This window comes from Podarcis vaucheri (genome assembly GCF_965113315.1).
Source record: "Podarcis vaucheri genome assembly, chromosome: 10".
Lineage (NCBI taxonomy): Eukaryota > Metazoa > Chordata > Lepidosauria > Squamata > Lacertidae > Podarcis > Podarcis vaucheri.
In genome coordinates, this window is record NC_138748.1 from 7,703,222 (window position 1) to 7,720,903 (window position 17,682).

General features: G+C 41.5%; 1 protein-coding gene across 2 annotated transcripts in view; it reads right to left on the minus strand.

Moving 5' to 3' along the window:
• Positions 1 to 17,682, minus strand: part of FBXL13 (F-box and leucine rich repeat protein 13) — a 64,663-nt gene that overhangs the window by 11,947 nt on the left and 35,034 nt on the right. For both annotated transcript variants that reach the window (XM_082239590.1, XM_082239589.1), the window contains exons 13-17: positions 9,623 to 9,721; positions 7,480 to 7,597; positions 7,138 to 7,300; positions 4,936 to 5,055; positions 3,560 to 3,686 (exon numbers count right to left, since the gene is read on the minus strand). In XM_082239590.1, the coding sequence (XP_082095716.1) occupies positions 3,560 to 3,686; positions 4,936 to 5,055; positions 7,138 to 7,300; positions 7,480 to 7,597; positions 9,623 to 9,721 (627 nt within the window). The remainder of the gene's footprint in view (positions 1 to 3,559; positions 3,687 to 4,935; positions 5,056 to 7,137; positions 7,301 to 7,479; positions 7,598 to 9,622; positions 9,722 to 17,682) is intronic.

The window sequence follows — 17,682 nt, forward strand, 5'->3', positions numbered from 1 at the left end:
AGGTGATTTAAAAGCCAATATGGTATTTGTTCTTTAGCCAAAAGAACAAGCTTGGTCTTGCCTTTTAAATTAGAAAACATGAATGAAATGACTGGCATGTGGAGAGGAAGCAGATCTGGAAGAAAGACAAGTCTCACAATTCACACCTGTTGTTGGCATCCATTTGTCTTGAGAGACAATGGAGTGCGCCTCCGGGGCTGAAGTCAAACTGCTATATTAGCAGCACCCTGGGGTGCAAGCCTGGGCAGTGTTTATGGAGGTTATCCAGTGTTGGGATACTGCCAGGGAGATAAAGTCCATCATGGCCCCAAGCCGTCTGCCGGACGTCCATCGATCTCCCGTAGGCACGCAGTATCATCGATTAGCGACATGAGTTTCTAGGAAATAACTTGCCACATTCCAGAGCTCGTGCACACTCTTATCAGCAGATAATTGACAGCCAGAAGTTGCACTCAGGAGAGCATTATTTACAAGCTTTATTCAGCGTTGATCAGAACAAAGAAAGACATGACTGCCTGCGCCAGTGTCTCGGACAGAGAGAGAAAACGAAAGCAATAGCAAACATAAACATCCTGTGAACAGGAAATACGCAGGCTGTGACACAAACATCCTGCTCCCTTTTAAGGTGGAACGGAAATATCCTAACAGTGTGCCTCCAGGGCTGAAGTCAAACTGCTATATTAGCAGCACTCTGGGGTGCAAGCCTGGGCAGTGTATATGGAGGTTCTGGGATGCCCAGGTGACAAGACACACCCTGCCTCGTTGATGTGGTCCAAAGGAAAGCAGAGTAATACATTTGGCACCAGCTTGGCTGCAAGAGTTGCCAGAAGAAGGGGTCCAAGGACCCATACAAGCATCTTAGGGACTCTACTCCGAATTTGTGTAGGGTTTCCTCCTTAGGCTTTTCTTCTCCAAAATATGTCCTACAAGGCTATGTGAGTCCCCTTATTTGTATTACATATCTTTATTGCCTTGGGCAACAATGAGTCTCCAAATTTGATTCAGATGTTGTGCTTTATTAAAATAAGCAGCTCAGTTTTTCACAGGATATAAGATCAAAGGAAAGCTTACGTGTTCAGTACATCTGGACGTCAATCCCTATGTTTTGATGCATCAGTACAAGTTTAGATGCCTAAAGATAGGGCACTCAGGTTAAAAATACTGACCGCTATGATTTATCTCAACTCAGAAAGGAAATTAAAGCCACGGTCAGGAAGAAAATGTATAGTTTAACACACACTCCAAATAATTAGATTGAAGTAAATAACTAAAATGACACTCTCAGGCAATCACTTCAGCAGTCACACAGTGCACAAAGGTAATTGAAAATATGATAGAGGGAAATTAATGAAATTATTGGCTAGAATGCAGACCGCGAGAGCTGGGCTAATGTAATACTATGTCAAACTAGGCAGGAAAAATGAACTGTCACTCCAATGGAGGGGGCAAACAGATTCCATTAGAGTGGTGACATTTTCCTGCCTTGCGAAATGGGAGGAACTTAATATTCCATTTGGGGATGTCCTACTGTCCTGGAGAATGTATAATATAAATATAAAAAAAATCCTGTGATGAAATAGGGCAACCAAACTTTACAAGCAAGGGTCCTATCAGAATGCCTCTGAAGATAAGAGATTCTGAGAATCCTTGGGATCTTTGGCAGGGCCATCTTGACAAGTGTGTTCCTAAATACTGTATATTGTTAAGAATTTTTTAAAAGACATAAGAGAAAAAGGTCAGCAGTGTTGGAAGACTAGCCAGTTGAAAATGATTAGGGAAGGGTAGATTTTGAATACGGCTGGATAATTAATTTTTCCAAAGCCAAACAATATTGCGATATGATTGTGTTAAAATATACAACCTCCACTGTAGCAATTACATCCACTCTGAGCTCTTTGCTTTTAGTAATGTATCAGTTCTTGTATTTCACTGTGTCTTTGATTATAAGCCAAAATAAAAGTGCAGTAAACACTGAATAAATGTAGTACAGTTATTTTTTCAAGAAAAAGGGTCACGGCAAAATATTAATTTCCACATAGCAAGAATATTTCTTATCTTTAGTATCTCATATGTTGCATATTATTCAAATTATAAACATTGCTTCTTGTTTAAGCCAACAAAGCATGCTAGAAAGTTATTAGTATGTAGGATGTATTTTTTCCCAAAACTTATTTTTAGATGTTTATGCTCCCAGAGCCCTCAGGATGATATCTTTCTGAACTGAAGCATGCTTGCCACTAGAAAGATCAAACATCCTTACATCCATTTTAATGAAAAACTTAAGACACAAGAATGTTAGAATAGAGCTTACATGACCTTTGCACGACAGGTATAAAAAGACACCCTAAATGCAATGCAGCTTTCCATCTTCCACAATGGAAAGAGAAAACTAACAAAAATGGCTGAATTTACATTTTAAAAGTAAAACAGACTTGTTCTAAAAACACAGAAGATGATAGATAGATAGATAGATAGATAGATAGATAGATAGATAGAGATAGACAGACAGATAAAGTGCTTCATTGAGCTGGTTCATACATCACAATAAGGCATGGTTTGTGGCTTACTATGATTGAACAGATTTGTTCTTGGCTCACTGCTCAAGGTTTGTCTGGGAAGAGATCAATCACAAGTGCTGGTTTGCACATAACACTAGAATGAATCACACCCTCCATTTATTAACTGCAACTAAATCTGTGATTGCAAAAGGGGGCGGGCGGACGACTTTAAATGCAAATCTTTTTGAAGCCTGGATTTTGCAAGTATGGGGCATCATGCTTATGGACAAAGTAGCCATTTCACAAAAGGGTGTCAGAGCATCTAGCTACGCCCCTGGACTTACCCCTTCTATACACCTTCCTCCTACAGTCCCAATGCTACTCAGGACACCTCATGACTGTAATCTATATTTTAAAATATGTTCACATTGTTGCATTCATACAAATAACATCACATCTAGTTTAGCCAGTAACTGTACTTCTTTGTCATCATATGCTGCTATCTGTACTTTCAATAGTTTCTTGAACACTTGTAAGCTTTAAAATGGCTGTATTAAGCCTCTGGGGTAACAGATATCAGTATTTCAATACTGTAAGTCATGAACTAGTCTTAGTTCCACGATCTTCCACGCCTTGCACTCCAAAGAGACTCTGTTTTGCTACTGCTGTGAATACTTGGTCTCAAACCTTTATAAGTCAACAGTGAACATGTAAGAAAGATCGGTTGTGTTAACTGAAGAACCTTAGCATGAACATTATTAGATTAATAAAAAACAATTTTTCCAGTTATCTCATGTTTCAATGACCCAGCCCACAAACTTCACAGTTTATCCTATTTAGCTCATATCTTGCTGTAATCCCTTGTTTTTGAATGCTGTTCTATTTCTTGTTCCTTCCAATGTGCTACAGTGACCAAAAGGCAAAGAGGATGTTAAGAATTAAGAAAAGAAATTGAGAATAATACAGAAAATATCACTGTGACTCACAGAAAGTGCTGGCACAGCAATACTAAGAAGAGCATACAGGAACACATTGCCATGCCTTTGTGTTTTCATTTTTACCTGGTCTGTGACATTAATTCCAGAAATATTAAGATATGCAAGTGAGGAGATCTGTGTTAAAGCATCAATTCCAGCATCAGTCACAGATTGGCAATAACGCAGATTCAGATAAATCAGATTGTGGCACCTTAAAAAACAATAGATCTTGTTATTTCTTTTCTTATTATGCCATACCTGTGCAACTTTTGGCTTAGGTTTTCATAGGACACTTCCAAAATTACAATAAAAATGTTCATTTGCCTGCTCACAAAACAGGATACCCTAAGATACCAACTAAGACTATCCTATAAATATTGTTTTAAATTAGTTATTGGGCACTTCAGTGTTAGGCTGTATAGTAGCCTGCCTCACTATTCCTGTTCAGTATTTTAAAAACATGTAAAATGTTTTTTCAAGCTTTTCTCATTTCCTCTTTTGACAGTTTTGTTCATGTCAGGCATCTTAGCTTCAGAATAAAATATGGAACATTTGCATGAACAAATTAGCCAAAGGAGACCAGTAAGTAGATCCTTTTTCAATAAATGGAAATTGTCATTATTATTAGGTACTAGAACACAGACACTGATTGTAAAGAAGCAACTTCAGGTGTGCCTGGGACTTGCATATACCCAGTAGAATTTTTCCCTTTGAGTAACAACCCCACTCCCACCCCACCTGCCCTTTCAACTGTTTTGAGACGTTCTCAGAGTTTCAAAAGTAGTTTGCCATGTATACTCAAAGAACATAAGCCCAAAGCCTATTTGATACATAGAACCTATATGGCTTTTTGGATCCCCAAAACAAAACTGCTGTGTTTTGATTATCTGATAATTATAACGAAAAACAAATTATGCATAAATATAGGTACACACACACACACAGCCATATAAAAACCAGCAATAAATAAAATTATCTACAGGTATTAGGGAAGAAAAATAATTTTCTAAACACTTGTAGAATATCTATGAATCATTTTTAAGTTGTCAGTTTTACAAAAAGTGACCAAACAGGAAAAAAATAGCTGAGACATTAATGGGTATGTGATTCACGGTTAAATTATTTATAGTCCTGTGCTTGTCTATTCAGAAGTAAGATTCGCTGAGTTCAATGGGGCTTATTCACAGGTGATTATTGGATTCCAAACTAAATTCTATGCACAGTTCTTAAGAAGCTCCATTGAAATGACTCCTAAAACATTACAACTGAGCTGTGAATTCCATTGATTTCAACAGGGCTTAGTCACAACAACTCACTTTGCTTTATGTACTATGCACAACATCTTTTCCTAAGCTAGATATCAGAAACAAGATTGATTTTAACAAGAATTTTGAAGCAACATTCCTGAAACGTATCTGTTATGTTTCACCAAACAAATAATATATATGGCATTATGGTACCTGTTGGCTATTTTTGTGATAGCACTGTCAGTGATATAGGAACAATTGGCCAAGCTGAGTTCTCGTATAGTTGAGCCTGAAGCACCATCAGTAAATGCTTTTAGTCCTCCATCACTGACTCTAAAACAAATAGAAAATAAGTTATCTGATATATGTCACAATTCTAATCGTGTCCTAAAAACTAGCATCTGAATGCAAGATCATCTATAACTATACAGCAGTCAATATTTGTCTTTGCATCCATTACAAAAGTGGGTGCTACAATGCTAGTTTTTTCCAGAACTACAAGCTAAACAATGAGATTGTTGGAAACCTGCTTCCATCTGGTAGCTAAATGGCACCGGCCTGAATGAACCATGCTCTCTGAGAAGGAAGTCTTATTAAAATAAAAAAATTCCTTCCAGTAGCACCTTAAAGACCAACTAAGTTAGTTCTTGGTATGAGCTTTCGTGTGCATGCACACTTCTTCAGATGCACAGTATGAGCTTGGTATGAGCATGCACACGAAAGCTCATACCAAGAACTAACTTAGTTGGTCTTTACGGTGCTACTGGAAGGAATTTTTTTATTTTGACTATGGCAGACCAACACGGCTACCTATCTATTATTAAAATGAATTGGACTTACTTCCAAAACTTGACTCTCACCAGGAGTGCCAACTTGGCTCCATGACCATGGGTGCCTGGGGCCATGCGTACCATGCAGCATGCATGGCCCTGGCACCGAAAGTTGTGGGTGCTCAGGCACCCAGGCTCCGGGGAGTTGACACCTATGACTCTCACTGTGGGTGAGAGTCAAGATAGTGCGAGCAGTAATCCGTTCATTCAACAGGACTTCCATTTCCTCCCCACTGCCTCCCGCAGTCCCTCCACTCCATATGGTCAGAAGCACACAGGAGACTGAAAGAGAGAAGAGAATCCCAAAATCCCACTGCACAAGTAGATTTCTATTGCAAACACAAGGATGGTATGTATGGAATAAGGTAAAGGTAAAGGGACCCCTGACCATTAGGTCCAGTCGTGGCCAACTCTGGGGTTGTGGCGCTCATCTCGCTTTATTGGCCGAGGGAACTGGCGTACAGCTTCCGGGTCATGTGGCCAGCATGACTAAGCTGCTTCTGGCGAACCAGAGCAGCGCATGGAAATGCCATTTACCTTCCCACCAGAGTGGTACCTATTTATCAAATTGCACTTTGACGTCCTTTCAAACTGCTAGGTTGGCAGGAGCAGGGACTGAGCAACGGGAGCTCACCCCGTCGCGGGGATTCGAACCGCTGACCTTCTGATCAGCAAGTCCTAGGCTCTGTGGTTTAACCCACAGCGCCACCCGCATCCCATGTATGGAATGTCGCCCACTAAATTGAAATAATTTACTGAACAGTAGTCCACTAACTTCAGTAGGACTACACAAAAATAAGTGGTTCTTGTTGTCTCACTCAAATGGGTAGCTTTATGATGCTTTTACTAGAGTGGTCCTGTAATGCATTTAACTGGTAGACACTTGCCCACACCACCCCCAGTCTTGTTGTCTCTGCCATGTCCTCTGTGGCAGTCTACATTTTATCACTGTTGCTGCACTACATCTGGGGAAGGAAGCTGTTGATGTCCTGTTCTACAAAGACAATGTGCTGGTTGGTCTAGCACAGGGGTAGGCAACCTAAGGTCCATGGGCCACAAGCGGCCCACGGGGGTTGTTTAACCGACCCCCGAGCCGCCCCCGAACTGAGCCACCTGCTCGATGAGTTCCCGCGTGCTGCGCTAAACCGGCGCAGTGCGGAGCGGGGACTCGCTTCTGTGGTGCCGGAAATTGTGTCTGCGCAGACGCCGGAAATCACGGGCGCAATCCAGCCCATGGAGGGATCTCCGCTGGGGTCAGTGGCGTAGCGTGGGTTGTCAGCACCCAGGGCAAGGCAAGTAATTTGCGCCCCCTAACCCGTGGATTTGCACCCCCTAACCCTAACCCCCAGATGTTGCGCCCGGTGCGGCCGCCCCCCCTGCACCCCCCATGCTACGCCACTGGCTGGGGTGAACTGGCCAGGCGAGGTAAACCTTGCCAACCCCTGGTCTAGCATATTGTGGTGTTACAGTGGGGCACAGACCTTTTCTCTGTTCTGTGTGCATGGAGGCTAACACATTTTTTTTGCTAATTTGCAATTTTGTTAAAATGAATAACCCACACAGTCATTTGAATGTAATGGAATACCTTATACAATCTGATAATTTCAGTCCAACAATATCAGGCAGCGGTGCAATCATCTTGAGACTCAAATCTGTTATCTTCTGGCAGTCAGACACACAAATGTGTTTCATATGAGGCCAGGATTTGCTTATGAGTTTGAAAGTTAGGTCAGTAATCTGATTACTCCCTATTGAAATCACAAAACAACAATTAGGTTACATTTGGCCTGAAGTCAATAGCTTTTTCAGTCACAAAAAGCATGTCTACTTATGCACACGTCTATTTATGTCAAAGAGCCAACACCATGGTAAAAAGGTAGCACATACAACTATTGTACAGGAACTATTATACTATGTCATCACTAACCTTGTATTTTCATCTTGACAAGTTTACATTTAGCAAGTGCTTTAAAAGCTGCATCAGAAACATGTGGGGATTCATTAAATTCAACAGACACAATCTGATGGCATTTTTCAGCTAAAGCCTTTAAGAGAAAATACACAGGTTTCAAATGCATTGTATTTTATGTGGAAAATATACATTTTATAATAACAAATGCTGGAGTTTCTATCCTCTCATATCCAACTGAATACTAATAACTGAAGAAGTAAAAATGGCACATCAATTCTGATATTATTCTTAGTAGCTACTATTAGACTACTGCTGCAAAATCGAAACATATCTCTGCATAAAGTTAAATGTTTGATAAAAATGACACACCCATTAGTTTTTTAATATATATATTGCATTACTTAGCGCTTAACAATCTGATTCAAATTGGATTGTAGGTAAATTCATCTGAAATCATCTTCTGATTAAATACGTACAGTACAGTAATAGGTTATTAGCTGTTATGGATTACTGGGGGATTGGACTCATACAATATACCATAATCTCATATCATTCAGATGTCAAATATCGCTATCCAAATTCATTCCTAAATAAAAATAAGTAAAATAATACAGTGGTGCCCCGCAAGACGAATGCCTCGCAAGATGGAAAACTTGCTAGACGAAAGAGTTTTCCGTTTTGGAGGTGCTTTGCAAAACGAATTTCCTATGGGCTTGCTTCGCAAGACGACAATGGCTTGCGAGTTCCTGCTGGTTTTTTCCCCTTTCCCCCCACTTTTTCTAAGCCGCTAAGCCGCTTATCAGTTGATCTGATCAGCAGATAAGCCACTAATAGCGCTAATAGCGCTAATCCGCTAATGGGCTTGCTTCACAAGACGAAAAAACCGCTAGACGAAGAGAATCACAGAATGGATTATTTTCGTCTTGCGAGGCACCACTGTATTGTTATGAGTATGGGGGAAAGATTCAGTAAAAAGCTAGAATTTGATCAAACTTATAAGTTCATGAAGCAAAGTTTGATTAATTAAAACTAAACCAAGGGCTGTTGCATTCAGTTTAGGATCACAAGCTGAGGCAGCGTCACATAGCTAGCCAGGGATAAGCCAAGCTGCTATCATGAAAAAAGGGGTTGATGGCCCATCTAAGAAGAGGAGTCTAAAAAGAGACTGCCAAAGTGAATGGGTTGGTGTGGCAGGTGGCAGGAAAAGAGTGTCTTTAGCAAGGTGTACTGGAGAGAAGAAGGGAGAGAGAAAAGAGAGAGGTCCATCTTGGGCAGGCTGGCTGAAGGCAGGCTGGGAGAGATGCCTTGGACTCCAGTGCTGCACTGGTGCAGGGAATAAGCCCTTCTTGAGATGACCATGCTGTAAGATCTGGACTCCCTCCATCTAAATTCAGGTGTAAATATGTGAATAAAACATATTTCTTAAAGCTACGACAGCCTCCATTGTGTCTTCAGTGCTCCAAAGGAGCACAGACCCTGGTTGAGGGCAAAGACCCCCACAATCCTGTGTATGGCTTGGTTAGGATTGAGGGGGCCTGTAACAACACGGAAATCCCCTGTGTAAAGTGAAAATGGAGGTAGAGAGCTTCATCCGTTCATTTCATGAATGGCTCCCAAAAAAGAAGTAAGCAGTGCAGTCATCCTATGTAAAGGGGAGCACTTTTTTACATCTTCTTCCCAGCCAAATGAAGCAGGGGCGGAAGAGTGATTTCAAAGAGTAAACTCTCTCATGGTATCTACTGCCTGGCAAAAAAAGGGAACGGGGAATGGGAATTTTCCTTTCTTTCAGCAGGAAAATTAGACTGTATGGCCTGCACTACATGGCACACAGCATTCTAGTGGAGGGAAGAGGACCCTGATCGTCAGATGCTTCATTCTTTTCCAGGTGGTAGGTGCAGAGTCCCAATATAATATGCCACTTGTGGGACTGCTCAGTTGTGGGGCCATCCCAACAGAAGAACACTGTTACTTCACCAGTAAAAAGCCATTGTGGCTTCTATTGTTTTTTAATCTGACGGGGAACAAAACCAAGATAGAGCTAAGCTAACTTCTAGAATAGTTTTCTTTAGTTTTGCTGTAAAATGCCATATTTTTCATGTCTGGAAATTAACAGAATATATGTTTACAGAACAAATATATGACCATTTCAGTTTCTTACCTGAATACATCTGTCTGATAGAGTGGGCATTTCATTAATGATCAAGTGTTTGATACCACTGCAGCTGTCAGCAATATTCCTGAAGCCTTCCACTGTAAGCTGATTTTTAAAAACATTTTTAATAGAAAACATGAACTGTATGCCAGTATTGAAAATCTTTATTAACATCTATATTATGAGAAAATTATTATACATTATTTTCAAGCTAGTAAAGGAAAACTACAAAATATATTATCTGGGACAAAAGAAGATCTGTTTCAAGAGAATCCATAAGAAAACAGTCTGTCTGAAAATCTCTGATTCCAGATTCACAGCATTTCCCAGCTTCATAAATACTGGGTATGTGTGTACATGTCAAATGTGTTTTTCCATTTAAATATTAATTTTGGAAAGTTAACCCTATACATAGCAATGCCTTTATGAATGCATGCTATTTCTGGTTAAGAAGTCTAGGAAAATTAATAAAAATTTAAAGTTCAAATGAAGCCTATGTTAAATAAATAGGTGCTATAGAGAATGCCCTTCTATGTTCTTCCCACTAAAGGCTCGTTCAGATATAACACAAAATTATCGTTTAGAGCTAAATGAGTGGCTTGCATGATCCCTTCCTCCCCAAACTCTCCCTGCCTTCCAACATCGTTTGTTGCTACATGGGGAATCAGTGGCCCTTAGATGTTGCTGGAATACAACTCCCATCACCCATTGGCAATGCTGACTGGGGCTGATGTGACTGGGGTCCAATAACATATGGAAAGCCATGGAAAGCTGTGAAGAAGAAGAAGAGTTTGGATTTGATATCCCGCTTTATCACTACCCTAAGGAGTCTCAAAGCGGCTAACAATCTCCTTTCCCTTCTTCCCCCACAACAAATACTCTGAGGTGAGTGTTGGACCAGTGGTTAGAGGCAGAGAAGGGCCGGATTGGGGCTAATCAACTGAGGCTGAGACCTGATAATCTATTAGTGCTGTGAATGGGTGGTTCCCATACCAAGAAAATAGGTGTATGACATGTCCTGGGAGGGGTTGCACTCCTTTGGAAGGGTTTGTAGTCTGGAAGGCCTTTTGGATTCTGACTTCTCCCTGGAGTGGCTTCTGTGGTTAAGAGCGCTTATGTTCAGCTAAGGCTGATTTGCCAGCTTTGACCGTTCCTAGCTCAGGATGGCCTGGCCTCAGTTGTCCATGCACTGCTGCCCTCCCATCTGGACTACTGTAATGTGCTGTGTGTGGAGCAGCCCTTGAACAGCACCAGAGAGCAATTAGTGCAGGATGCAGCAGCTACTAGGGCTAGTAAGTAAGTAAGTAGGGCAGCTGATAGGACCATGTGTCACTGGTCCTGAAAGCACTGCAACAACTGATAGACATAGGTGACCAGGAAGTCACTGCCAGTGAGTGAATGAAATTCCATGCTGGCAAGTGAGCAGGGCATGTAGATAAGCAACAGGTGGCACTCTCTCTCCTCTGCCAGCTCACTTTGTTTCTGAATTGGCCATGGAAGAAGAACAAGCCCTTCTTCTGCAACCAACATGGAAACTAAGTAAGCATGTGGAGAAGGAATGGGGTGGGCTTGATACCTTCAGTCAGCTTGGAAGAAGATGTTGTTGCTGCTGCTGTTGTATTTCCATGCAGGCCACAAAGGAGGAGGGGGGTGCCTTCTCTCCTTTGCTGCCTGAATGGACATTCAGGACACTAGCCTCTTAGTCAGCTACTAACATCTGTGGGCTTATTTACAATGCCAACATGAACACTAAAATAAGTATGCTAGGACTCCAAATTTTAAAAACAGCTCAGAAAGAAGAGTAAGCTTAATACCATAAGTAGAAGCTTACTTGAAAGTGGCCAGTAACATTGAATTTTAGAATTTATTTTAGACATGGGAGGTAGAAGTAAATTTGGAATGATAAATGTGGGGCACAGGCTGGAGAAGACACAAAAATAGAAACTTATTTAAGGCACAAACTTCACAGTTCTTATTTTCAAATGAAATATAGCAAAGAAATATGTGATACCCATCGTTTTAACTTCTGCCTCTCTGCTTTCCCACCAATTGCTCAAGAATATCTATAGTATGCCTACAAAGATGCCTAAATATCCAGCTTAAAAGGCTTCCATATAGCTTTGCTCTACTGTACTGAATTTACACTGCATACAAAATATCTTAGTTGCATGCATTTCTAATTTATGGACTATTAACAATAGCTAGTTTGCTTCCATAAATAACTTGCCTTAGGTAACACATTCTTTCTTGGTTTTGTTCTCTCTGGGCTGCCTGAATGATGCAAATCTAGTGGAATGTAAGAACCACTGCCAAATTGCAAATTTATTAAATAAAGATAGCATATCATCTTTCACATGGTATAAGAATTGGATGCCAGCTTTTGTGCCATTTTCTATCTCGGCATAGGAAACAGTTCACAAGAGGACAGAAGGTCATGTTGAACAATTCCCAGGGGGTGAATGCTCCTTGAGAAAGTACATTCAGATGTTATTAATTTAAACACAGCATTCCTAATTCATGCTGCGAAAAGATTACTAATCACTATAGAAAATGTATGAAGAACTGCAACAAGCTCCTCAAAATATCAGTTTCTGGACTTTTCCTGAAATGTAAGCTTAGAAACTCTTGAGGACTGGGAAAATCTGAAGCCATGTTTCCTTATCTTATCTTTCTTCCCTTTTAGATTGAAACTGTTTCCAAGAAGTCGGCAAGAAACTAGTTGAAAATCTGATTAGTTTTCTGATACATTGTAATTATTACATTTTTTCCTCTCTCACACACAAAAGACCACTGTTCTAATTAGGAGATACTGGGAGTATTAGCAATTTATTTTTTTCATGGCTGGGACTTCCCAATCCCAACCTATTTTATTGTTTTAGAAAGCACGTTTGACTTGATATTTACTGGTAACAACTATCCTTTAATTCATATTCATATTCTTTGAGAGTTAGCAATACACTGTATTGTAGCTGCTTTGGAACAAACAAAATCAATATAATTGTCACTTTCAATATTTGCTTTTTCAACAACTGTTCCCTGTACTATTTCATGAAGTACTTCTGAAACTCCACAGTATTCTAAAAGCAGTTTGCTTTGTAGTATATGTGGGGTTGTGGTGGTAGTGGAAAAAACTCAAGTCCAAATCCCCTCTGGATATGTGGAACTAATTGGGCAATGTCTAGTCAGTTGGACCAAGACTGGTATCCTATCAACAGCTATTAACATATACAATGGATTTTGCTACAGAATTGTGTATATATCATGTGTGTATATCATGGGTATGCACAAATTGCAGCCCAAGTGTACATTATAATACATATTTTTGGCTTGAATTAAAGTATTTCTATTAAACATAAAATGGACCACATACTGGAATTATTGCCATTTAGGGCCTCCTAGCTTTGAACGAAGCTTAATTTGTAGATAAGAACAGGCAGAACACTCCATAATGTTACTCCTACTCCTCTACATAGATTTTCTAATTTTTGGATTAGTGCCGCTGGAAGAGCCATCATGCCAGGTGTTCAAATCAGTCTGGCAGATATGCCCGCAGAGGCATTGCTGTGATGACACTTTGCCTCCTGCAGCCTCCAGGAAATGTGAGGTGGCCTGAACATTGCCAGCTGACTCTGTCCTGGGGCAATCCAACCCTATCTGCAAATAACAACTATATTCTGGAACATAGCAAAGTATTAAGTCTCTATCCAGGCTGCTTTGACCCCCGTTAAATCAGCAGGGTATTTTCCTCCTATGCTGGAAATAGATATATGGAAATTATAGTGTACAAAATTTTAGAAACTTATCAGCTGGGTTTTCAACTAGGCTGGAAACAATTTGCTTCTGTGATTACACTACGCCTAGTATTAGCAGCATCTCTCAGTTGCCCACAATTGTAGACTGGCTGGAGCTTTCTGTGGTTTGGCAGGAGAGCTGAGCAAACTAAAGGAGCTCCTGGCCTTCAGTGGTGCTTTTTCATCACTGAAGGATTTTAGGTTGAGAGCAAGGAGTGCTAGTCTCCGGCAAACCCCTTCAGCAGTGCCACAGCGGTGGTTTTTGCCCCAGGTGAAGCCTCCAGAGGGGTGCCATTGAAGCTCTCAGCCTGTGTGTGTGTGTGTGTGTGTGTGTATGTACAAAATGCTTGTGTGTGTGCCAAACTGGCTTCAGAGAGTCGCCTTAAAGGGTCAGAGGCTTGGGGGAAATCAGCCTGCTTTGAAGATTAGTTGGAAATTGGGAGGGGGGAAGAGGTGAAGATGAGACTGACTTGCATAGCCTGCAGTCATAAGACTAGTCACCTCAGCTCAAAAAGGATACTGAAGAGCTGGGGGAAAAGTTCAGAAAAGGGCAGCCAAAAACATCAAGAGCAACTACTCCAAGAGGAAAGGTTGCAATGTTTGGGCCTTTTTAGTTTAGAAGAAAATAATAGGGGCGGGTGGGCATGACATATATAAGATTATGCGTGGTGTGGAGGAAGTGGACCGAGAGATGGTTTTCTCCTTCTCTAATACCAGAACCTGAGGGCATCCAATGAAGTGAAATGTTGCAAGATTCAGGACAGACTAAAGAAAGTACTTGTTCACACAGCACATAGTAACTATCTGAAGTTATCTGTTATCTGAAGTTGTAGTGACAGCTGCCAACTTGGACGGCTTTCAAGAGATTTAGACAAATTCATGGAAGACAAGACTGTAAGTGGCTACTAGCCATGATGGCTACATTCTACCTCCAGTGTTGGGGCACTGGGTCTCTGAATGCTAGCTGCTGAGAATCACAAGTAGGGAGAGTGCTGCTGCACTCAGGTCTGCATGGGGGCTTCCCATAGGCAACTGCTTGGTGATTATGAGAACTGGACTGGATGGGTCTTTGGTCTGATCCAGTACAGCTCTTACATTAAGTCACCCCTTAATAGAGTTACCCAATCTGGGTATTTCATTGCCCTGGTGACAAGCTGGCTGGCTATTCTGCCTGCAGTCAGATGGTCAGCAACAACTGCCTGTTTCCTGACCATTTTACACCAACTTTTGGAAGTTCTCACTTCAACAAAATTGTGTTTACAACCAGCAATGTAAATTATTCTTCTATCTCCTGGGTCTCGTGTCTCACTGCAGGCCAATGAAATTTATTAGATTATTAAGCTATTCTTCACTCTAGCTCTGAAATATGTCCATATTTTCTGCTAAAAATCAATACAATGAGAGAGAAAGCAATCAGTTGCGAGTACACCCAACAAAAGAAATCTGGCATGTGAAGCGTAAGCAGAGCTTTTTCTGTGACAGTCTAATACTCACTGGTATGGAGTACTGGCATCTTCCCTTCCCCCCTTTTTTGCTGTCCATTTTGTGCTGGCACCCACAGCAGAGGGCCTTCTCGGTAGTGGCGCCCACCCTGTGGAACGCCTTCCCATCAGATGTCAAGGAAATAAACACCTACCAGACTTTTAGAAGACATCTGAAGGCAGGCCTGTTTAGGGAAGTTTTTAATGATTGATTTTTTATTGTGTTTTTAACATCCTATTGGATTATTATTATTATTACATTATCAATATATGAGTAACAGTACCTCATTTTTTTATCCAAAAACACACTGACTAGAAATTAAAATAAGTGGGGCACAGTTACAACATGATGTTGCATTATAATTAAAAGTTCTTCTGTCTAAGACTTCAACCAGCTTGAATCAGGAACCCTGTAGTGTTGTCTGGGATTTGCAGAGGGTGGGGGAAGTTTCTTGCCCGTCTTTCTGCAACCTTCTGCCATTGTGCTATATAGTTCTAAAGGGCCCAGAGGCATGCTATCAGACAGTGCACTTCCCTCAGCACTGGTATTACAAGCCATGCCACCTCATTCTGAACTAGTTTCAGCTTCCAGACCCAATGTAAGGGAAGTCCCTCATGGACTACTGCAGCTAAGCGGTCCTTGTTTAAAAATCACCATAGCCGGTAAAAACTGCTTATTCTACTTTCATATTCATGTGCTAATGGTGAAATATATGACCCTTGATGACGTAATATGCACGATTCTCTCTCTCCCCCATAAAGAGAATACCCCTATGGAGAAAAGTGGCAAGTATGAAGTAGCCTTCAAACTTTTGAAGTGAATCCAGTGACACTGATTTAAGTGATCCACATTGTGATGGTTAAGGAAGGGGGAATACAATTAGGATAGACAGGATGGGTCTATCCAAGGAGTGTTCAGCTCAAACTTCTCTAAGGATCAATGCTTCTTAACTGATAAGAACCACATACTGCTTGCATTCATACGATGTGCATTTTAATTTTAAAATTATTACATTGAAATTATTTTTATTATGAGACAAATGAAGGGCCCTTGAAACTTCACAGATGGGGTTCATAGATGTTTTTCAAGCAGGATATTTTGTAAAGCTCTTTCCTCTACCATTACCTCTCCACTAGCTTCCTTGCTTTGGCCTTTCACCCAGTCTGTATCTCCATTTCCTAAAGGTAAAGGTAAAGGTACCCCTGCCCAAACGGGCCAGTCTTGACAGACTGTGGGGTTTGTGCGCCCATCTCACATCTATTGGCCGGGGGCCAGCGCTGTCCGGGGACACTTCCGGGTCACGTGGCCAGCGTGACAACGCTGCTCTGGCGAGCCAGAGCCGCACACGGAACGCCGTTTACCTTCCCGCTGGTAAGCGGTACCTATTTATCTACTTGCACCCGGGGGTGCTTTCGAACTGCTAGGTGGGCAGGCGCTGGGACCGAGCAGCGGGAGCGCACCCCGCCGCGGGGATTCGAACCGCCGACCTCTCGATCGGCAAGCCCTAGGCGTTGAGGCTTTAGCCCACAGCGCCACCCGCGTCCCATTTCCTAACTTCACTCAATTAACACCCTCATTCCTGCCCCTTTACATTTCACCATAGCTTCTATAACCTGGTAAGCATGTAGGTTTTCTGCCTTTTACACTTTGTTTAGATTTGTTCTGTTTGTATTTTGCTGATTTATTGTATCCTGTTTCGGGGTAGAAGAAAAATATGAACAAATAAATAACAGGAACAGGCCTGTTGCAAAAGCCTCAGTAGCAGATAGGAAACCAAGGAGGTCTCAAATCCTTCTCTTGGCTCTCAACTACTCCAGCAATCACTGAGGCTGTTGCTTCAGTTTTAACACAGAGGCAATTTCTTTTGGAAAGGGTTGTTTGGTATGTGAACTTGTCAATGAAGTCTCACCTGATCCCCGATGAGGGACATGGAAATGGAAAGGAATGACCTACCATTGCTGATAGGACAGAGGGGGACCTGGAAGGGTGTGCAATAGGTCTCTATATCCTAAACAGGGTGGCTGGAAATTGGGAAATAACGCGCAAATGAGTGCATGGCTGGGCAGCTTTCTTTCTTCTGCAGAGAACTTCACCTGCTTTTACTACTTGATTTATGTCTTTTGCATGCATATGTGGTGCTAGTGGGAAGGGACTGAAGAAGGGAAAATCCAATGTTTATTTATTTATTAAATTTATTTCCCCCTCTTCTTCCCAAGGAATCCAATTTTCTGCAGTAGCTCTTGCAATTCATTCCTAGATGCTTTTATATTTCACCTTTATGTCTGCACTAGTGAGAATGGAGCAAGGTTCAAAGTGTGCCTTGACATCACCTGCAGGATCCTTCTAGGGTTTCCAATTATTGTTTTATGAATTTGAAGTTAGGTTACGATGGTACAGGATGTCCCCACTGTATAGATTCTTACACATCCGACAGTGGGCTGCCTAAATGAAGCGGTTTGAAAGAATAGCTGTACACATCCCTGCAACAACAACAAAAAAGACTGTTGGGGGCTGGGGGCCAAGAGAGAGAGAAAGCGTGTGTAACACTCTCTCTATATATATTTCCCTCTCTCTCTCTCTTAGTGGAAGGATGGTAGTATTCTTCTACAGTGGTGCCCCGCAAGACGAATGCCTCGCAAGACGGAAAACTCGCTAGACGAAAGAGTTTTCCGTTTTGGAGGTGCTTCGCAAAACGAATTTCCTATGGGCTTGCTTCGCAAGACGACAATGTCTTGCGAGTTCCTGCTGGTTTTTTTCCCTTTCCCCCCCTTTTTCTAAGCCGCTAAGCTGCTT